This window comes from Alexandromys fortis, unplaced genomic scaffold (assembly GCF_014885135.2).
Source record: "Alexandromys fortis isolate MF-2015 unplaced genomic scaffold, M_Fortis_MF-2015_v1.1 scaffold_32, whole genome shotgun sequence".
Classification (NCBI taxonomy): Eukaryota; Metazoa; Chordata; class Mammalia; order Rodentia; family Cricetidae; genus Alexandromys; species Alexandromys fortis.
Genome location: NW_026067938.1, coordinates 11,741,040 through 11,762,551, shown reverse-complemented (window position 1 = coordinate 11,762,551; position 21,512 = coordinate 11,741,040). Strand labels below are relative to the sequence as shown.

Genomic DNA, 21,512 nt, shown 5'->3' with positions numbered 1-21,512 from the left:
ATAATAATAATAATAATAATGATAAGTGCTAAGAAATACCATGAGCCTCATTGTTAACTGTTGCAGATACATTCTCGGTCTGGTCTGTAAACGTCAAAGATGAGGGAGCCAACGTTTTGAGAGTTCTCAGGAACTCATGGAGCCCATATACCTAGTTGTAGTCAGAACTGCGGTACTGACCACAGATGGACAGAAAGATTAAAGGAACGAAACTGAGCCAAAAAAAAGCCCACACACCTGTGCTGAGTTGATTCTTAGCGTGTGTGCCAAGACAAGGAGCTGGATCAAGCAGGGTCTTAATAATAAACAGCCCTGGAGCAAGTGGCTCCACAAGCAAAAGCACTACTGCCCTATACCGCACACAACCAGCAAAACTTCGTTCCAAGATATAAAACCTAAACTCTAAGACTTTGGGACCTTGGGTTAGGCCATGGATTGTAAAAGCCAAGGCACCACGGAAGGCACTAACAGCTTAAACTGGACTGGACTCCCACCAAAACTAAAAGCTTTAATGTCTCAAAGGTCAACACCAAGAAAGAGAAAAGACATCCCATGGAATAAAAGAAGATAATCATGAGTCATATACGCACTCGTGAGCACTATCTATGAAGAACATTTACAGTTCAAATACTAAAGGCCCAGCCAAATTACACTTCAAAAACTAAGACAGTCCATCTAAAAACAAGCAAACGACTTAAACAGATCTGTATCCAAGTAAGATATCAACACACACAAAAAAAGTAGTCAGAATAATTATCTCTCAAGGGGCTGCAAAACACCCCCAGTAGGGCCTACGTACCCCACCACTTACAGAATAACTGTAATCTTAAAAGTAGAGGGGATGAAACTGGAATGCCCATTCATGTTTATAGAAAATATAAAATGGTGCAACATCTCAGGAAAACTGTTATTAATCAAGAGACTCCCGATTATACACCCAAGAGAACTGCAAAACATGTCCCCCAAAACACTTGGACATGAGTGTTTATGGATGCACTAGTTATAATAAATAAAACATCCAGAAATAACCCAAATACCAACTAATAAATATCAACTAATAAATGAGTAAACAACCTTGAACACATCCACAGTAGAGTATTAACTAGCAATTGCTGGGATGTAGCTCACACTTAGAACTAGGTAACCATGTGTGGTGGGATGAGCCTGTGACCCCTGTAGTTCAAGATCATTCTCTGAACTGGGTATAAGCTACAGAAACCTTGTCTCAAAAAAAAATTAAGAATATTATTTAGCAATATATTCTAAAAATTGTATGAGCCCTAAAACACCACACTAACTGAAAGAAGTTAGGCACAAAGAATAGCGTATTTTATAATGCCATTTATAGAAAATGAACAGGCAAATATGTAAAGAAAGCAGATTAGTGGGTAGCCAGAATATGGGAAAGTACAAAGGAGAAATAACTGCTAACATACACAGGGTTTCATGTTAGAACATTCTTAGGTTTAGAACTGTCTGGAAATTACGTTTCTGTACAAAAGCCATTTTACCTGGAACACATGTGTAAGAACAGCCCTAACTCACTCCCAGCCACCTGTCTGCTCAAAGTTCTGCATTTTTCTCCCACAGCACGTACACACGGGCCATGCATAACACAGTCTTCATCCAGCTACCTAAAGGGTATTGGCAGCGAGCAGCACTTCTACACTGCATGCATGAATAAAACTGCAATTCAAGTATGACGAATTCTTTAGTTCAACGGCAGACTGTGTGCCCTAAATACCAAAGGCTGACTCGGGACAGCCAGACTTCATCCAAATATTGTTAAACCTATTAAAGGGGAGGATTTCAAGAAATATGGATGCCTATCTCTATCATCTATCACTCTCTCCCTCACTCTCTAGAGACAGGGTCTATCAGTGAACGGGGCATTTGAGCTTGAGGGCTCCACTGGTGGCCAGCATGCCCCGGTGACCCTGCTGTCTCAGGATCCCTGCTTGCAGCCAGTCCCTGTTCTTCACCTAGGATGGCATTCAGGTCCTCGTGTTTGAGGTACCAAACACCCGTTGAGCCATCTTTCCAGCCCTAAGTATGGATGATTTTTGAGGCAGGCTTAACACAATTCCTGGGAGGATTTGGCTTTCTGAAAACGGAAGATGTAACGGCCACAGCTATACTTAAAAGCGGAAGGGTTCAGACCAACAAAGGGGGCCACTTATCTCTGAAGTGTGAGAGTCCATGTGTGCTTCCCAGAATTCCGTATAGATGTAAGACTTCAGGGTGAGCAACAGAAGATGTTGTTCACTGCACACCGGGAGCTCAAGCTTCCTGTTCACACGAGCTCCGCACCCTGCCTCCTCACTATGTCCCGGGAGAATATGGAGCAGTTTACACGAACAACCAAACCTGAAGAGCCTCTGCCTCCAATGAAGACAATTATAATGGAGGAGGAAGGGCAGATCAAGTCACTCTACACTTAGATAGACATACCTGAGAGAGAAAGAGAGACTGTATCTAAGCTGTTCACTATTCACTATCCTTCAGACAGAACAGAACCAAGCATGGACGTGCAAATGATCTACCAGAACTGTGGGGTTGGCCTAGACTAACTTATGCATGGTCTAACCACAGACTATAATTATAGTATCTGAGGTTATTAAAAGTCACCTTTCAGAACAACAGTTAATAAAAGAGAAAATTAAAGAGACAGAATATGGACCAGACTTTGTTTTAAATTCCATTTGTACTCCTATGCAAAGAAAAGGACTGGCATGACATAGAGAAGCAGGTTTTTCTGGGTGGTGATTGTTTTCATTCTGCTTTTCCAACAAAATGTCTTCATTATCTTGATACTCAGAAACAACTTTAAGAAAATACAGACATGCCACCAAAACCAGGAGTACCTCCCCTACGACATAAGAAAACAAGCGATGAACACTTGGGCCAATAAAATTAAACTTCTTATGTTTCAAATGGCACAAAGGGTGGGGAAGCTGCACTGACTTGGTCTGATGTCTGGCAATGCAAGAAGGTTCTGAGTTGGATCCCTAGTAACCAGCATCCCTTAAAACAGGCATGTTGGCACATGTCTACTGTGGGACAATGGTCTTGTCACCTGTATTGGTTTAATAAAATGCTGATTGGCCAGTAGCCAGGCAGGAAGTATAGGTGGGGTGGCCAGAACAGAACAGAATTCTGGGAAGAGGCTCAGTCTGCAGTCATCAACCAGACACAGAGGAAGCAAGATGAGAATGCCTCACTGATAAAAGGTACCGAGCCACATGGCTAACACAGACAGAATTATGGGTTAATGTAAGATGTAAGAGTTAGTTAATAAGAAGCCTGAGCTAATAGGTCAACCAGTTTATAATTAATATACGTTTCTGTGTATTTCTTTGGGACTGAATGGCTGTAGAACTGGGTGGGAAAGAAACCTCTGTCAACACATGTCCACCATCTTAGCAACTGGAAGGTGGAGGCAGATTGGATCAGATGTTTAAGGTCATCCTCAGCTACAGAGTCAGTTCAAGGTAAGCATGGAATACACAAGATTTCTCAAAGTCAAAAATGAAAAAAACAAAAAACACTTATCAGAACAGTGAGAGGAAAACCTACAGAATAGGGGAAAACACTGACAACTCAGAAATATGACTAGAGGCTTACACCCAGAGCTCTCACAATTCGACAACTAAAAGGACAAGGGGGGATGGGAGGAAGGGGAGACAGAGAGAGGCTATCTGGGAAAGTGGGCATGACCACAGCAGGACACATGTGCCCACAGAAACTTAACAGTGATATCCATTAGTATATACAATTAATATGCACTGGTGACTTTAAAAAATAATTTCATCAAAGAACCTGGAAGAAATTAAAATTCAGTCTCAAAATAAATGAAGGACTTAAATAAAATTATCCGGAGAAAATACACAAATGGTTAGAGTAAGCACATGGGAAAACCCTTAGCATCCTCAGTCATTAGGGGATACAAACAGGATACTTGGTCTAGGGTGGGTTTACTGCCTGAACAACTTAATGCTTAATTCAGGATATAGTTGCTTGATGTCTTAAGTATTGAAGCAAGTAACTGTTCTGGTTGTCCTTTGTATCATGTTAGAACAGTCTTTTGCCTTCTTCCCCCCTTCTGCATTGGGTATAAAAGTGTATGGAAAATAAATGTGGGTAAATTCAGCATTCGGTATTCGCTGAGTTGCCCCCCTATTACTATCCTGAGTCTCTGTGTTTCTTAAGTGCTCCCCCTACTTAACGTTTTCTAATCTGCATGCTACTACCCTGGAACATACAAACCCACCGTGGCTAGGATTGCAGCAGAAGTCACCCCCAAAAGGTGGCTCATGACATTAAAAAAAAAAAAGGCATATTATTGGTTGCTAGAGTCAGGAGAAAGGGAAATGGGAAGTAACCGCTAATGTGATTCCTGTGAGAGTAAGAAAATGTTCAGAGCTGGGCAGGGTGCTACACACCTGCATGCACTCTCTACCATATTTATCATCTGCAAATGATTTGCTAAATAAAAGAAAAAGCCCAAGTGGCAACGGTATAGCAATGATGACTGGCAAAGAAAGAAAATCTCGTCTTACTGTCAGAGAGCTCACAGATGAGATCACTATTCCCAAATGGAAGAAACAGTCAAATTGGTCAGTTTGACATTAATTTCGAGACCAGATGCTAAAATTAGTTACTTAATGGAACTTTGTAGCAACCTAAAAAGGGAAACCATCAGCCATCGGGAACATCAAGATTCACTCAGTCATCATTTCAAAAGGCTGTACTTCCTTTCGCTCAGATGAACTGTTTGGAGGAGTGACGAAGGACGGCTAAGAGACCTAGTAAAGTTACCAAGGCTAAAGTCCTAAGAAATGGGGCAAAGGGCATCAGCCGCTAAGAATGTGCACACCATAGTTTCTCTTGGATAAGATGAGGAACGAGGCAATAACACTAAGCACAATTTATAGTGCCTGGTACCAAACTGAGAGGATGGGTATAAGGATCCAAAGCAAGATTGAGCAACAGTCTAAACCCAATGGAAAGCAAGCAAGCAACAACAAAAACAAAAAAACAAACAAAAAGCCTAACTCATATAAGTTTAAGACATTGTAAACCAAAGCTAACCAATGATTTCTTTGGGTGTGAAAAAGTATTCTGGAACTGGATAGTGATGATGAGCGCACACCACACGCGTACTAAAGCCAATGGGTTGCACATTAAATATAAATGTAATCATTACTGTAGTGTGTGTGTGTGTGTGTGTGTGTAGTATGTATGTATGTAAGAGTGCTCACAATCCAATCAAGTTACAGATACAAGGCATATAAAACCTAGACTGCTAATATGCCTATTTTAAAAAATGAAGTACTTAAATGAAGAGCACTGTTCATTCTTTCAAGCATTATTTAATACATGCCTCACTGTGTGGGGAGCTATGGATGCAGGGATGAATACATCCACATTTTTCTGGGATCCCCCAATTAAGAAAGGAAGCTCAACAGTCAACAAATACCACCAAAATTAATATAATAACCAAAATGAGGAACATAAAAGAACAAAATGGTTCCATACAAAACAATAGGCAAGTCTAATTTAGGTGAAGGTAGAGGCAATATCCCCTCTGAGATTACATATATTATATTTATTTTGTGTGTGTTTTGTCTGTATTTATATATGTGCACCACATGAGGGTTGGTGCTTGTGGGGGTCAAAAGAGGGCACTGGATCCCCTGGAATTGGAGTTACAGATAGTTGTGAATTATCATGTGGGTTCTGGGAACTGAACCTGGGTCCTTTACAAGATGAACAAGTGCTCTTAACCACTAACCATCTCTCCGGTCCCTGAAAATACGTTTTACTTGAAACTTTGACTATGAGAAATTTAGCCTGGTAAAAAAAAGACCAGAGTGTTCCATCTCCCATTCCTCCTGGAAATGAATGCCAGTGCGTAAGTCCTACCCTACAAAAGAAACCATCACACTTGATAAACCTTCAAAGGGCATTGCCCTGGTCAGGAAATGGCCACTAAATAAAGCTGGGGAAAGAGGACAAGTCAGTCACACAAAGTCCTAGAATCCTTTGACTCATTTCAACTGTCAGCTTTATTGGATTAAAAATAAATAAATAAATAAACAAACAAACAAAAACAAACATAACTAGGGCATTAATGAGGCACATGAATGTGGGAAGCACCATCTCAAGAGTTGGGGTCCCTGACTACAGAAAAAGGGGGAGATAAACTAAGCAGTGTCATTCTCTTTCCCTACTGTGAACCTAGGGCCAAGCCATTCCACTATGATGGCCTCCCCAACCATGATGGGCTGTAAACCCTCCAACTGTGAGCCAGCGTAAACCCTTCCCACTGTAAGTTGCTTTCTGCCGGGTGTCTGGTGGCTGCTAAAGGAAAATTAATATAAGTAATGTGTGATCATATCTTGCCATAATAGAATTACCCAGCAATGAAGAAAACAGGAGAATGGGGAGACTCTTCAGTAAGGGCCCAGACTAAGGAGTGGGAGTTAGAAGAAGGGGAAGCACGCCAAGGTCTGTACCAGAGATGGTCACAAAGTCCATTAATAACTCTAAGTTACAAAAGTGAAGGAAATGCCTTGCAGAAGATTACAACAGCAGAGCAAAGACTCCGCTTCCCACCGTGTATAGGTAACACCAAGCGCCTCACTCCCATCCAGCTGCAAAGCAACTTGTTCCTGGAGTAGTTTTTCCCTGCACGGGACTCTTGTGGTAGAAACGCGTCCTGTTTAGCCTATGTTCTCTAAAGAGCTTTTACTGAAGTGTACACACAGGCACACACAGAGAGAAAGAAATACGTACAAGGCGCTCCTAATAATTCAAATGTATCTTCTTAAACTGCACTCCAGAGCACACACTGTGACAGCTTTTCGTTTTCACCGAACAAATCAATAACTTACATTGTCAACAGGAAAGCAACTATACATCATGCCTGCATTTAATTTCCTCAAAAAAAAAAAAAAAAACCCTTTGCATCCTGGTAAATACTGCATCAGATAAACAGTGGATCAGCATCAAAGCAAGTTTTGCATACACAAGCCCAAAAGAAAAAAACTGTAAAATCATGGAAAAACTCCCCGTTCAGTACCCAGAGACTATAACAGAAACATGAAGTGTATGAATATGACTTTCAACAACTACACATTTCATGTATGCTTTGAAAGTAACTGTACACTTTTCCTTCATGCATATGCAATGGTTAATGTCTAAAATTCATGTGTCTGCTGTATGCACCCCTAGCAGCCAGAGTTGGATACTAGACGCCGCCTTCTGTTTCTCTACCACTTTCTGCCTCATTTTTGAGGCAGGGTCTCTCTTGCTGAAATGGGAGCTTGCTGCTTTGACTAGACTGGCCGGCCAGTGAGCTCTGGCAATCCTCATTGCCAGCCACCACTCAGTGCTGGGGTACAGGTGTGTGCCAACACACACCCCGCTTTTATGTGCGTGCTGGGGACCAAATCAAATCCTCATACTTGTGTAACATGGACTTTACTAACTGAGTCATCTTCGGAGCCCAGCATCCTATAACCTTTTGCTGTTGCTGTATATGACTTTGTCCTCTATGGTCTTCCCGGCTGAGTACCATGCAACTGAGTTGTGTTTGTTTGCTCTCGTACTGTCTTAAGTTTCCTGTTTTGCGTTGGCTTGCGTTCACAGCTACAACACTGTTTACAGAGCAGTGATGAAAACCAATCTTCAAAAAATACTTCTTGTTGCTCGGGTATACATAAATGGCTTTGTCTGAGACAAAACAGAATTAGGACCAGAACATGACGTTACTCTCCCAAGTTCATACTGAATGAGAGAATGCCACCCAGCAGCACCACGATAGAGAACTTGTCATCCTTGCTGCTGACATCCACACAAGACACCACCTGTACAAAGGGCCTCTTCATCATGAGAGAATGCCCTCGGTGAGAGACAAAGGCAATGCAGGGGTTAGAGTCATCATTATCAAATAAATTATTTAGTACCACTTAAGCCCTGAAAGCCTTGGGCCACCTATCCTGTGGTTTATGGAACTGTCTTCTAAGTTTACAATTTCCTGATTGTAAAGCAATTTAATTCCACAGTGTAACACCACTGCAATTTATATTTGCCACTGGCGCTGACATTCTTCAGCAAGCTAGAAGAACGAGTCTTCCACAAACATAATATTAAAGAGGTTTCTTAAACTAGGAGGTATCAGCCACCATTTCGGAATGTGGGAATAAATTCTTCTTGCTGGGTAGAGAGCAAAGTAATTACATTTATTTCCCTTCTCATGAAATAATAATACCGCTGGGGCCACATGAGTTCTGTTCACTCAGATACAGCTTTGGCCTAAGTCTATCAGGGGCCTAGATTTTAAACATAAGACGTTTCGGGAAGGACTGTGTGATGGCAACAAGAGACAGGCAACAGAATTTTTAAAAGTATTCCTTCCCGTCTATTTTTCTAATCTGATAGGAATTTCTATCATTACATTATTTTCGTTCTAAATTATATTTCAACAAAGAATGGCAAGGTTTGGAGGCTTCCAGGCTTACTTAACTGGATAATCGGAAACCAGTCATTTTTGTTAGGTGGCAAACGTTGGTGTGTTTAACACACACCCACGGATGACTCTATCCCTAGCATCTTTCTTCCCTGAGAAGCAAGCAAACTGGAAATAGAGGGATACGCCATCATTCAGTTACAGCAAGTATGAATCCTAAGCTCAGAGGAAGGCCCCCTAACAGCTCCCGCCATGCGATGGGAAAGGATGCGTCGCGTGAGTCTTAAGTCTTAGCTTCCACAAGCTTCCAAGTCCATTCAAGCCATCTGTTTATAATGCGCTTTCCTTGCACCTGCTACTCAAGGGCTTGCTTCCCTTTCAACTGCTCAGAGCTACAGGCACCTTTCTAAAATGATTTATTTTTTGGAAGCCTAGAACCAAACAAGTAGAAAAACCTTGTGACTCAAGAGACAATTAGGGTTCGTTCCCTCCTGCCCACCCCTGCGTCCACAGCGCACCCCACAAACCGTCCTCCCTCCCCCAAGGACAAGAGGTTAGCTCCGGCTAGGCCTGTGAGCCAGCAAGAGAAAGGCCGGCCCCGCAGCGCACAGGGAGATGCTAGGGAGCCGCCAGCTCCTCCCTCGCTCGCGGTCCAGCTCCCCGTGGGGCAGCTCCGTGCGCTCAGGCTCAGCATCCCTCCGACTCTCCCTCCTCCGCCCAGGCCACCAACCTTGGGCGTGCGGATGTGCTCCATGGCGGGCCCGCGACTGCAGGGTCCCCGGCGGGCGCGGCCTCACGCACCTGCGCGCGCGTGCAGCGCAATGGGAAGGGAGGGGAGGGGGCTTCGGCCGGAGCGGGCGTGGGCGGGCCGCGGGCCTGGCTCCGCCTCCAGGTGCGCGGGATGTGCGGGAGCCCCTGGGCGCCTGCGCGGGCCCGGGAGCTCGGCTCTGCGCCTGCTCGCACCTGCGGGTCTCACACCCCCTTTGGACTTCGCCCCCCTTCTCGGTTTCGCCTCTCTGGCTGAGGATCTCACTGCCCAAGCTGCTCTATTTTTTTTTTTCTCCCCCGAGATGGGCATCCTCAAGTCGGTCGTGGAAGCGCTTGCCTGAATGTCCCAGCCACTCAGGAGGCTGAGGCAGGAGAATCATTTGGGTCCAGCAGCTTGGAAACCACAAGAGAGACGTAAAGCATCCCCGTATTTTAAAAACAGAAGGAAAAAAATCAAAGGCGGTCAGCTTTCGTAATACGGTAATACTGTGGCACTACTGTCTCCTGAGGTACAAAGAGGGCCTTGTGTTGGGTGTGGCTTCTTGGAGAGATGCGAATAAATATGTGTAGCTTTACAGCCTCATTGGCTGCGCTCCAGACCATCCCAGGATAGGTGAGATTGCAGAGTGGGCTAGGAAACAAAATGACTACAAATGTACCCTAATGTGGTACGCATAGTCTAGTGGGCTCTGGCTTTATTTTGGCCCAGGCTCAGCAATCCGAGTATTTGGGATGAAAATGAGATTAATACCAACATTGTTTGCGCCTTATTAAGTTTGCCACTAAAGTCAAACATCTCACGTCACCGTGTGACTTCACTGTCGGAACTCTTGATAGAGATGTGAAAACACTTGGCCCTGTGCTAGGAACACATTGGCCATCTTTACCTAGTTCTAACTAAACAGAAGCTAGAGACACAAAACCATCCTTTATGAGGTTCCATGAAGCCACTGGGGAAGGCTAGAGACTGAAAACGGCAGCTCTAAGTGAACACGCTATGCCATACTGAAATTTCGTAGAACAATTTTTGGAGTTGTATTTATTTTTGTTGCTTTCCTGGCCTTTATTTATGGCAGTTTTGTACACTCTTTGACCGTACATACTGTGTATTTGCTTGTTTGATGTCTGGTAGGCATCTTGTAGTCTTCCAAATATTTATTCAAAACGTTTTAAAATCGTTGCATCCCCTTCACACTGTATATCCCTCAGGCTCACTGTCTCTAGTACTTAGAATGCTAGCATATACCCTTCAGGCTCCCTGCTTTCACTACTCACCACCAAGTAGAAGGGAAGATATTGTAGGGTTTTGTTTTACAGAAGGGATCTTAGAGTTGTCAGGTGAGGGAATGATATATGTTATTAAAACATATATCTATATAATTTCAATATCTCTATATTCGGGGAATGCTTAAATTCACCCTAGGTAGATGGCAAAGCCAAATAATCATTTATTGAAGAGACACTGTCATTATTTAAGCAATTCATGCTCAGAGTATCACAGCAGATGCCAAGAAACTGATGGGTGATACAGATGAGGATACTAAGTTATAAACGTGGTACAGCCCACACCAAGCAAATGAAGCTAAGCCAACTAAGATGCTCACAAAAGGCCTAATGAAACCAACCTCCCAATGATGACTTGTGCCTTGAACTTTTTTGCTATTGCTTAGATGAAGCACAATAGGATCAGATACTTAGTTCTTAAAGTACAATGTTTCTAGGGGAAATTTTTAAATTAAAACTTGCTACAAACTGGGGACTTTTCCAATACTCTGTGATCTTCAGTGGCCTGAAGATACTTGGAAATGTGCCAAACACTTACAAGTCTTTCTGGAATACTTTGATTTCTCCCAAGACAGCTCAAATTTTGGATCTGGCAATGACGCCAAAAAGTGTTTCCTTGGGGACTCGGGTGGCTAATGTTTGCATGTTGGCTAAAACCCTGGTCAGGACTATTAAACCCTAATGGTTCATGCTGCATGCAGAAGAGTTTGCACATCTCCAAACAAGCCTAGCCTGATAGAAAATGTGAGACACCTGTGTGAAAAGATCAGAGATGTATGTGAGGCCTTGCCTGGTAGGGAAAAAACTGACATCTGACCCCCCCCTCAGGCTTTAAATAAAGTTGATAGTGTGGGATATCATGTCGCCTTTGGCTTTTTCCTGGTATCAAAGACGTAGAGGAAAAAAAAAAAGAACTAAGTGGATTGTAGACAGCTCTGCCCTTTTTCCAGAAACCAGAAAAGAAACATTGGGGCAGCCAAAAAGAGCACTTAAGTCGGTGAGCAGGCAGGGTTTTTAAATAGTCTCCTTTATTTTGTTCTCTCTCCAGGAAGACTTGGGGCTCAAGCCAAGTCTGCGTCCTTAGGCCACTTGCATTGCTTATTCGTTTTCACCCCCATGCCTTCAAGCACTGCTTTAATACATGTGCTTCTCATCGCCGCGTCTCCAATCCTGAGTTCTCTCCTTAAATATTGTAGCTCCATTTTCCCCTTCAGTGTAGGCTGGAGGCATAGCTCAGTTGGTTAGGTGCTTGCCACATTCGCATGAGGACCTGAGTTTGGATTACATAGAATCTAAGTACGGTGGAAGAAATGCCTGCTGTCCCACTACTGGGAAAGCAGAGAGAAGTGGCTGATGCAAGGACTCGCTGATCCAGACAGCCTAATCTAATCAGGCAAGCCACAGATGGCATGTAGTAAGAGACTGTGTCTTGAAACGCAGGGTAGATGGCTTCTTGGTAATGACAGCTGAGGTTGATCTCTGGTCTACACACACACACGCACACACACACACACACAGCTCACACATTCACACACACACACAAAGCTCATGTACCCACAGTCATACACATGCAATGATAATCCACTTGTCACAAACCAGGTATGATTAAGAACTTGGGCCCTGAAAGGATACAGGCTTTTATTCCCATCACAACTCTGACTGGTGTTACCTCTGTAAGCTTGACTGGGTTATTTAGTCACTCCTAGTTTCAAGCCTTTTGTGTATAAAATGTGTATGATGATGGTGCAATGGTCTAAATGCTTGTGCTACTTCAAAATGTATGCATCTAGATGTGAACCCTCAAGACAGTGGTATTAGAAGTCTGGAATCTGAGGCGACAGCTCCTTTAGGATTCACTAATGACCGTTAGAAATAGGATTAGGTTCCATGACGAAACCCCTCACGTCTCGCATTGAGAAAGTTACGGTGGAGAGATAGCCATCTGTGAACCAGAAGTGGGTCTTCACCAGACAAAAATGAGCTGGTATCTTTTTGTTTGGTTGGTTGTTTTGGTTTAGTTTTTGTTTTGATTTTGTTTTTTGAGTCAGGGTTTCACTGTAGCTTTGGAGCACGCCCTAGAACTAGCTGTTGTAAACTAGCCTGGCCTTGAACTCACAGAGATCCACCTGCCTCTGCCACCCAAGTGCTGGGATTAAAGGCATGCGCCGCCACCACCTGACCCAAGTGCTGGTATCTTTATTTTGAACTTACCATCTAGAATGGTAAGAAACAGATGTCTATTGTTCTTAAGCCACCCAGTTTATAGTATTTTTGCATACTGAAGCCAAACCAGGCTAAGACAGATGTTACAAAGCTCTCTTTGTTGTGCTGAGCAGATGGATATGTGTGTGGCATATTCATTATATTCTCTATTTTTATGTGCATGAGGTTGGTCAAAATGCTTAATCGTACCTTTCTTAGGACAGTTATGTAAATTCCATGAGATCAAACATAATATATTTTGCAACAATGCCATTATTGAGGGCTCATTTTATAACAAGTATTGGAACTATAGTATGAATGAGAGTAACCAAAGTCCCTGCCTCCAAGGTCTAATATTATTAGATCTTATTATATTTATATAATATCACATATTATATATTTTTATTTATATCTTATTGTAATATATTCTAAATTATATGTTAATGATAATTATCTACCTCAACTTTCTGTGTTGAATAATTAATTCCAGATAGTGGCACTATCTGGGGGATGCCAAGAAGCCTCAGGAGGTGGGGACCAAACTGAAGGAAGTGGCTCACTGGGGAGCATGCCTTTCAAGGTTAGACTCAGTCTCTCTCTATCACTGCGTCCGGCCAACCTTGAGATAAACAACATCTTCTGCACATCCTTTTGACATGATCCACATGAAGCTAAGCAACCATGTGTGCAAACCACATCCGAAGTATTTCTCTCCTTCTGCTTGTTTATGGCAGGTCTCTGTCAAAGCAATGTGAAAACCTAGCTAATACATTCACCTAATGCCTCCTAGCTGTATTGTATGTCTTGTTTATTTTAGACGTGCAGTGGGCTTGGCTTGGAGATGTTCTTGGCTTTGTCTCTTCCTGGCTCTACATCAAGACATTTCTTCTTCCCTGCATCCTTTTCCTTTTCCACTGTCGTTACTCAACTTCAGATCCTCATTGTTTCTCCCTGGCTGGGATATTGCTTTCTGCTGCCAGGTTCATCTCCATAAAATGCAGCTCCCATCATTATTACTCTGCAGCTTAAAACCTGCAAGTGGTTTGCTGTCTGGACCATTTCCTTATTCTGTTGTGTAAGGCTCATATGCATCTTCTGCTGTCGCTTAAGAACTCAGCCAAATCAGTTATTGGATTCCATAAAGATTCCTATCAATTATCAACCAACCCCTTTCTGTCGCCTGCGTTTGTTTATCTCTACACATTTATGTCTCTAATTCTCTACCAAAGCCTTGGAGATTCATTTCAAATTCACACTAACATCTCCACCAGATGCAGCTCTGCCAGAGTGACTCATGTTTGTCCATTGCATTAGTTCAAGGCCATCAAAACCAGTTTATTTCCATCCAGAAAATGTAATTAATTGCCTCTCTGTCACAGACTTATCCACAGGACCTTAATCAGTATTGTGTCGAAAATCCTAAGGTCTACTGCATTGATAACAATAATAATCAATTTTTCTCAGGCCCAGGTAAGCACACATGAATCTCGCAATGAAGGCTAACTTCCAGGATCACATGAGTTCCTAACATCTCAATGAATTTCTAGGGTGGGTAGCCTAGGAGGTGTGGGAAAAGTTTCCTCATAGGAAAGGCAAGTTGCTTTAGATTACGGTGATCTATTACTAACCTCTTCCATGGAGCTCTACACTGGGCCCAGAGCAATAAAAGGTTCTTGGGCATCCTTAGGTTGTAGTAGATACAGATCAAGCACAATAGATTTTTGTCCTGAACTGACACTCAAGGTATCTGAGACAATAGGGGGCTTATGGTATGGAACCCTAGCAAGCCCCAGCTGGAAATGCAATAGATTATGAGCATGGCCTGCCACAATTTGTTATGCCTTTGTGCTTCATTTATCTTATTTTTGTAAAGTTATGATGAAAATAGCATAAAATTTACCTTTTACCCATATTAAGGGTCCAGTCCGTTGATATTAAGTATATTCACAATGTTATACAAACAAATGGTGCAGGGAGGTGTGATTCTCCTAGTGGGCAAAGCCCTGTAGTTTTCTGGAAATTTCACATGCCTTGAAGGATGAATGACCAGATGTACAGACAGATGCCAATTTGGGGTGAGTGACCTCGTTTTGTTCAAATGTCAGGGACTTGGAACAAGATTGACTGATGCTAATGAAAGCTAATAAAAATATTTCTGGGTTGGTGTCTCAACATGAGACCACAGTGTGAAGTTAGTTTGGGTCCTTTGCAAACAGTCATTGCAGAGTGGCCATTTCAGTGGAAGTGAGGCTTTTAGCGATCCTAATGCCATGTGCATCCACCCTGACGCCACTTTGTAGTGGCGTTTCAATGGTATTTTAATAAATAAAGACTGACGATCTGAGAGTAAAACAGCCCCACTGGTCAGCCTTACAGACCAGATTATGTTAACACGCACCTTTAATCGCAGTAGCCACCCTAATTGCCATAGAAATCAGGTGGTGCATGCCTTTGATCCCAGCCCTAGAGAGGAATATAAGATGGGGCAAGACAGCTCTCAGACACAGTCTCCTGAGATTTCAGAAGGCAGCATGGCCATTTCAGACTGAGGTCGAGGTAAGAGCCAGTGGCTGACTGTTTTTCTTTTCGGATCTTCAGATTGAGCCCCAATTTCTCTCTCTGAGCTTTTATTAACTATGCATCGCCACTTACCAAACCTTCATTCTTCTTCCTCTTCTTCCCTTTCTCCTAACTTTTTAAGTCCTTTGCATTAAATTCTGTTAGTTTCAAGAACAATTGTGTACTGGATATTTGGGTCCCCAAGAAACCCTCTGTTGAAGTCCTAACCCCAAATATCATTATATTTGAAGACAGGGCCTGCTAGCAGGTGATAAAGGTTAAATGTAAAGCCAAGTGAGTCCCTAACCAAATACAGCTAGTGCCCCACTATTGAGAAGGAACAAAAGCTCCCACTTTCTCTTCTCCCCTCTCTCTCTTTCTCCCTTCTGCCCTCCCTTCTCTCTTCCATCTCTCATTTCACAGAGAGAAGGTATATGCCAGTAGCCACCAGAGAAAGCCCTTAAAAACAACTAAACTCAGCCAGGCGGTGGTGGCGCACACCTTTAATCCCAGCACTCGGGAGGCAGAGGCAGGCGGATCTCTGGGAGTTCGAGGCCAGCCTGGTCTACAAGAGCTAGTTCCGGGATGGGCACCAAAGCTACAGAGAAACCCTGTCTTGAAAAACCAAAAAAAACAAAAAAACAACTAAACTCTACCAGATCTTAATCTTAAACATACAGACTCCAAAATTCAATTTTTGGTGTTTTGTTATGTCAGCCCAAGCTGACTAGTATAAATATTTAGTGGTTTTGGGTCTTTGTATCAATCCCAATCTCACTGAGTTATTTATAATAATACACCTTATGAAATCTAAATATTTCAATATTTCTAAACTTATGAGTCCAAAGGCATTCATGTGACTATTAATAACCCAACCTCATATCCCTAAAGCTCTGTGTTTCTAGTGATTATTCCCCTGAAAGAAGCATGCCTAGGTAGTGGGTATAGACTCAGATGCAGGAAGGTTCAATAAGATGAAATGTGCACCTCCTGTTTCACAGCCACATGACTGAAGGGCATGTGTAGCACGTGATACCCTGGAGTTGGAATCCAGCTCAGGTTCTGATGAAAAAGCCAAACTTGCGCACAGTCTAAAGGGTTTCTCAGTCCAACAATGTCAACCTCTGAGATTATAAAAGTGTATTTTATTTTAATTTCCCACGACAGTGATGAAATCGGAGCCCACAGTGGCTTCATTCAGTGACTATCCTGCTAGATCTTATCCCTTAACATGGTTAATCATTGCCATTGCTAACAACATTGAGATTTCATCTCACCCCAGTCAGAATGGCTAAGATCAGCAAAACCACTGACAACAAACGCTGGAAAAGACAGGAAGAAACAGAACCCTCATTCACGGTTGGTGGGATTGCAAACTGTTCCAGCCACTCTGTAAATTCTTGTGGATAATCTTCAAGAAAAACTAAAAACAAATTTATCTCATGGCCCAGATATGTCACTCCTTGGCATAGGTTCACAGGATTCCTACCCCAGCCCACCAAATACTTACTCAACCATGTTCACTGCTACTCTGTTCAGGATAGCTAGGAAATGGAAGCATTTCATGTGTCCTCCAACTAGTGAGTGAATCATGAAAATGTGGTACACATATAGAATACATATAAAAAAATTAAATCATGAAATTTTCAGGTGAATACATGGAACTTGTAAGGGTTGTAGAGAGGGAATTCAATATAGGAAAGAGAGAAAGGAGATAAAATAACACTAAGGATGTTTGATAAGGCCTCCAGTATTCATATTAGTTTATAATTACTTACAATTATATATATTACATATAAGCATATATACATATGTATGTTTATATATTAAGTGAACTTATGAAACTTGGGCTGACAATGCTCATAAAAGCCATAGACTAACAAAAAAATCAGTTAAAGATACGAGAAACCTCCATTTGAGTTGTTCAGGGTAATTAAGTTACTCTAAAACAGTATAGGCTATTGCTGTTTTCCTAGGTTGCCTCTTAGAGGTGAGTTCTAACCTGAAACCCTCTTCTAGCTTTTATAGTACCAAAAAGTGCTGTCAAGGGAAGAAAGTCCTATCCAGTTGTGATACCTATGAACTGCAACAATGACCTGGATGGCAATAGATCCCAAAAGGTATAATAGTGGTACTTATTTATATCTTAATAGTAACCGGTAGTTAAGATCTGCTCAACAGGAGGGAAACTCATGCCTGGTACTGGAAACTTACTTGCTATCTGAGCCCAGTGAGGTCATAAATCTTTAAGAAGAACCTACTACTACCACTTTATAGACCAGCATAATTTCTGTGTTCTAAATATTCATCTTTATACCCATAGATAAGTGTATCTCTCACCTCTCGTCAAATAAAAGTCTCATTATAGCAAATGGAGACAATTACAGAAAACCACAACTGGTCATAATGCAGAGATCATGGGAGTCCAGCCCTAGCTAATACATCTACCACACAACACCAATACCTAAGGCTCAGGCAACGTCACAGAAGAGGGCATGGAAAGATTTTAAGAGCCAGAAGGCCAGGAAGACCACTGAGATGGTGTCTTCCAGAAATCAAAGGGAAGCTACACTCATGATACCACAATAATATGGCTGCCTATGTAAACAATGACAATCCCTGTAACCACACTAGTGAAGAAGGGAGAGATCTCTGGGGTTCCATCCCTAGGAAAGAACTACAGATGTCTAATGGCTGCTTAAAGAGGGAGAATTACTGTCTTTCCGGAATGAACCCTTAATTGGATATCAAATACAAAGTGGTCAGCCCTGAACTCATATTGTTAATTGAATACACACAAGCAACATTAAAGACTCAACAGGCTATATTGGCATGTTTATGCACTATATATAAACATGTATTTATGCACACACACACATACACATATGAAAAAGAGGTCAGCAATTTGAGAGGGAGTAGGGGATATGGGAGGGGTTGGAGGGGAAAGGGAAGGAGGAAAATTATGCAATTACATTTTAATTATTTTTTAAAGAAACAAATATATAAGTAATGTTTTTAAAAAAAACACCAATTTAATTAATTAATTAACTCACCATGTAATATGTATATGGGAGTGGGGACAGCCACTGGATAGTGGTTAACCTACAAGGGGTCACATTCCTAAAGAAAACTGACTTTGGATTCCCTATCTACAGTCAGCTATTAATAACTAGTTAGCTAGGGGTAAGATTCATGTACCCTCCTTCTTCTATGCTACAATGGTGACTGAACATGAATTTTATAAATTTTCAAATAATATCATAGTTAGCAATTGTGTCATAGTATCATAAATCCAAGAAAACATTTCTGTGAAAATTTTTTTAAAAAAAAAAAGCAAAGCTTGAGCTGGAAACTGAGTAGTTGAAAGATCATTCGTTTACTTACCAAAATTTCAACTCAAAGATAACATTTCTGAAAACTGGTCATTTTTCAAGAATAAAATCAGTCATATGATCCATAAGGAAACAATAAATTCAAATATTCCCAACATATAACAATAACTGGAAAAAGAAAAGGGCTGCTCCTCCTCTCTCATTGTCATAATCTTGACATAAAAAAATCATAACCATGGTTTTTACAACTAACAAAAAATTCTTTCTACAAAATCCCACCTGTTTTGAAAGGATGCTCTAAAAAGTATTCTAGAGCCTATGGTCATAAAAAAAAAGTGATTAACATTGCTTCAAATTTTATCTACCAATGCAAAATGTGTCTTTGGTATTCAGGAAATGGAATAAGTAAAATAAGCTTACACAATTAAGCCTTACCGGAACTCCACATTTCTTTTACTTTAATTGAAGATGCTACAAATAAGAGAACCATATACAAATGTGGATTTTTGTCAGTAAAACACTTTGAGATTTTTGACAAACAGTTATGACCGTTGTTTTTGAGTTATACAATGTCTTTTTGGGGTGATAATGAGTCATTCCAAATATTGGCTCTACAGAGAAATCCTTCCTTCCACTCTTTGGCAGGGAGAATATTTTCTAAACAAAACCAGTGAACAAGACTTGTCTAGAGAAGTGAAGAAACATCAGAATTTGATGCATTTAATTTGCTGAAGGCCACCTCTGTCTGCATTTGGATTCAACAATGGCCACAGACTGTTGTATCATTTCGGAGATATCCTTGAATATGAGTAGAAGAATGGGAATCCTACTGTTCTGCTATCTGAGTTTTTAAGATACCGTGATCTTTAGAGGCTGTGAAACAATATTCTAAAGGTGTAGAAAGATATTTTATAGTCATAAATTACAATAACAACCATAAGTGTGATCTATTTCATCAGACAGCTGCTCCTGAACTTCGAGGTTCAATGTGTAAGCATTTGTTTATGCAATTCAGTATTGGATATAGCAAACATAAAGGATTTCAAGAAAATGTATAAGAGAAAAGAATTTTTGATATTTTTAGATATTTTCTTCATCTGAAAATTGAGAAAAACTAGTATATTCTAGTTTTGTTGACCGGTCTAGCTTTCAAAAGCATTGCTTTGAATTAAAGGAATGTGAAGTAACTAACCCCCAATGACAGTACTGAAAAGTTTTAGGTTCCATGAAAGTTTTTCTTCACCTGACAAAATATCACCAATCTAAAAAAAATCAAAAATATATCAAACGACAACAAAAAATTATTATCATGGTGGCTATTTGAATTATCAACGGAAGCTTCCCCCTCTGGGTCTTCTGTTATCATTTTGTTTCTCCCTACTACTCCAGCAGCTCCAACATATTTCATTCTAGTATGAGGAAGAAGCCAAACATAAACTAGAGCCAGAAAGCCTCCAGCATCAACCGTTGAGATTAGAGTCGTGGCCCTTGAGGAGGACAATGCTTTCTGGATCCCAACAGCGTAGATTTCGTTATTGCTAGTCAAAACAAAGTATATACACAAACAACACAGTGTGTACTCACTGCATCTGGGATGAAAGAAGATGTAGAGCTCATTTAGCTTAGCCACACAAGAAGATGAAAGCGTTTTCTCGGGGTTGAGGAAAAGAACATCAAAGGGAAGAAGAAAGCAAAAGAATTTATGAGGGGTCTGGCTCTCACCTTGATTCCTCCCTTGAATTCCAGGTGGGGAAAGAAACTGGAAATCCAAGATGGGCATAGCCTTCTATCTCTGTTTTTAAATAAAGATACTGGAAGACTTGGAGGAAATCGGCATCCATCCTGGCCAGCAAGCTCTAATACATGCATTCAAAAAGCAAGCCCAGGGAAAGCAACTCACCAAGGAGAATGGCAGGTTGTTACTATGAATCCTGAAAGGATATGGATTAAGCCACAGCCAGAGGACATCAAAGACTCTAACCTCTAAACCTGGGGTGGGGAGAGGGGTTTCTAGAGTAGCCAGCTGTGCTGACTAATTCTATGTCGACTTGGCATAGGCTGTAGTCATCTGAGAGAATAGAACCCCAATTGAGAAAAATCCTTCATAAAGTCAGGCTGTAAGCATTTTCTTAATTAGTGATTGATGGGGGTGGGGTGGATCATCCAGTCCATTGTGAGTGGAGCCCACCCTGGGCTGGGGGTCTGGGATTCTATAATAGGCTGAGCAAGCCATGAGGAACAAGTCAGTAAGCAACATTCCTTCATGGCATCAGCTCCTGCCCCCAGGTTCCTGCCCTATTTGAGTTCCTGTCTCAGGTTCCTTCAGTGATAGACTTCAGTGTCAAAGTGTAGGCCAAATAAACCATTTCCTCCCCAATTTGCTTTTGGTCATGTTGTTTCATCAGAGCAATAGTAACCCTAATAAGACAGTAGCTTACATAGGTGAATAATCAAGGTGCTTGGGAGGACTGTGACCATTTCTGGACTTGTGTCAAGGTGGAAGGCCTGGGAAAATAAGTTCAGAAATTGCCAGGGAGGAATGAAAGATAACCCATGACCCAGTATCTTCTTGTCCTGACCTAAAATGCTAGTTAGATTACCTGTATTGTAAAATTTCTGTCACTTCTTAGGTAGAAGGGAGAAAGATGCTGAGGAAGAATCTAGACTGACTGAGATGAGAATTATTGTTCACTAAATTGTAAGCCCCCGGTATCTGAGTTGACCTTGACTTAGAACATTACTTTTGTCACGACTGCATAAAGAGGGGATTTGAGATCAGACTCCGATATAAGAGGTGGAGAAAGTCTTGTTGCATATCTGTGTATGTGAGTGAAAGGTACATGCAAAATTTGTTCACACCTGGCATTCCTACTGTTAAAAGTCACACCCTCAGG

The 21,512-nt window shown here is 41.6% G+C and overlaps 1 protein-coding gene across 1 annotated transcript in view; it reads right to left on the bottom strand.

Annotated features, from left to right (window-relative positions):
- The window catches only part of Mtmr7 (myotubularin related protein 7), a 71,194-nt gene extending 61,935 nt beyond the window's left edge, over positions 1 to 9,259 (bottom strand). The window contains exon 1 of the mRNA XM_050147400.1: positions 9,204 to 9,259. Coding sequence (XP_050003357.1) covers positions 9,204 to 9,227 — 24 coding nt within the window. The 5' untranslated portion in view covers positions 9,228 to 9,259. The remainder of the gene's footprint in view (positions 1 to 9,203) is intronic.
- Positions 9,260 to 21,512: the final 12,253 nt, after the last annotated feature.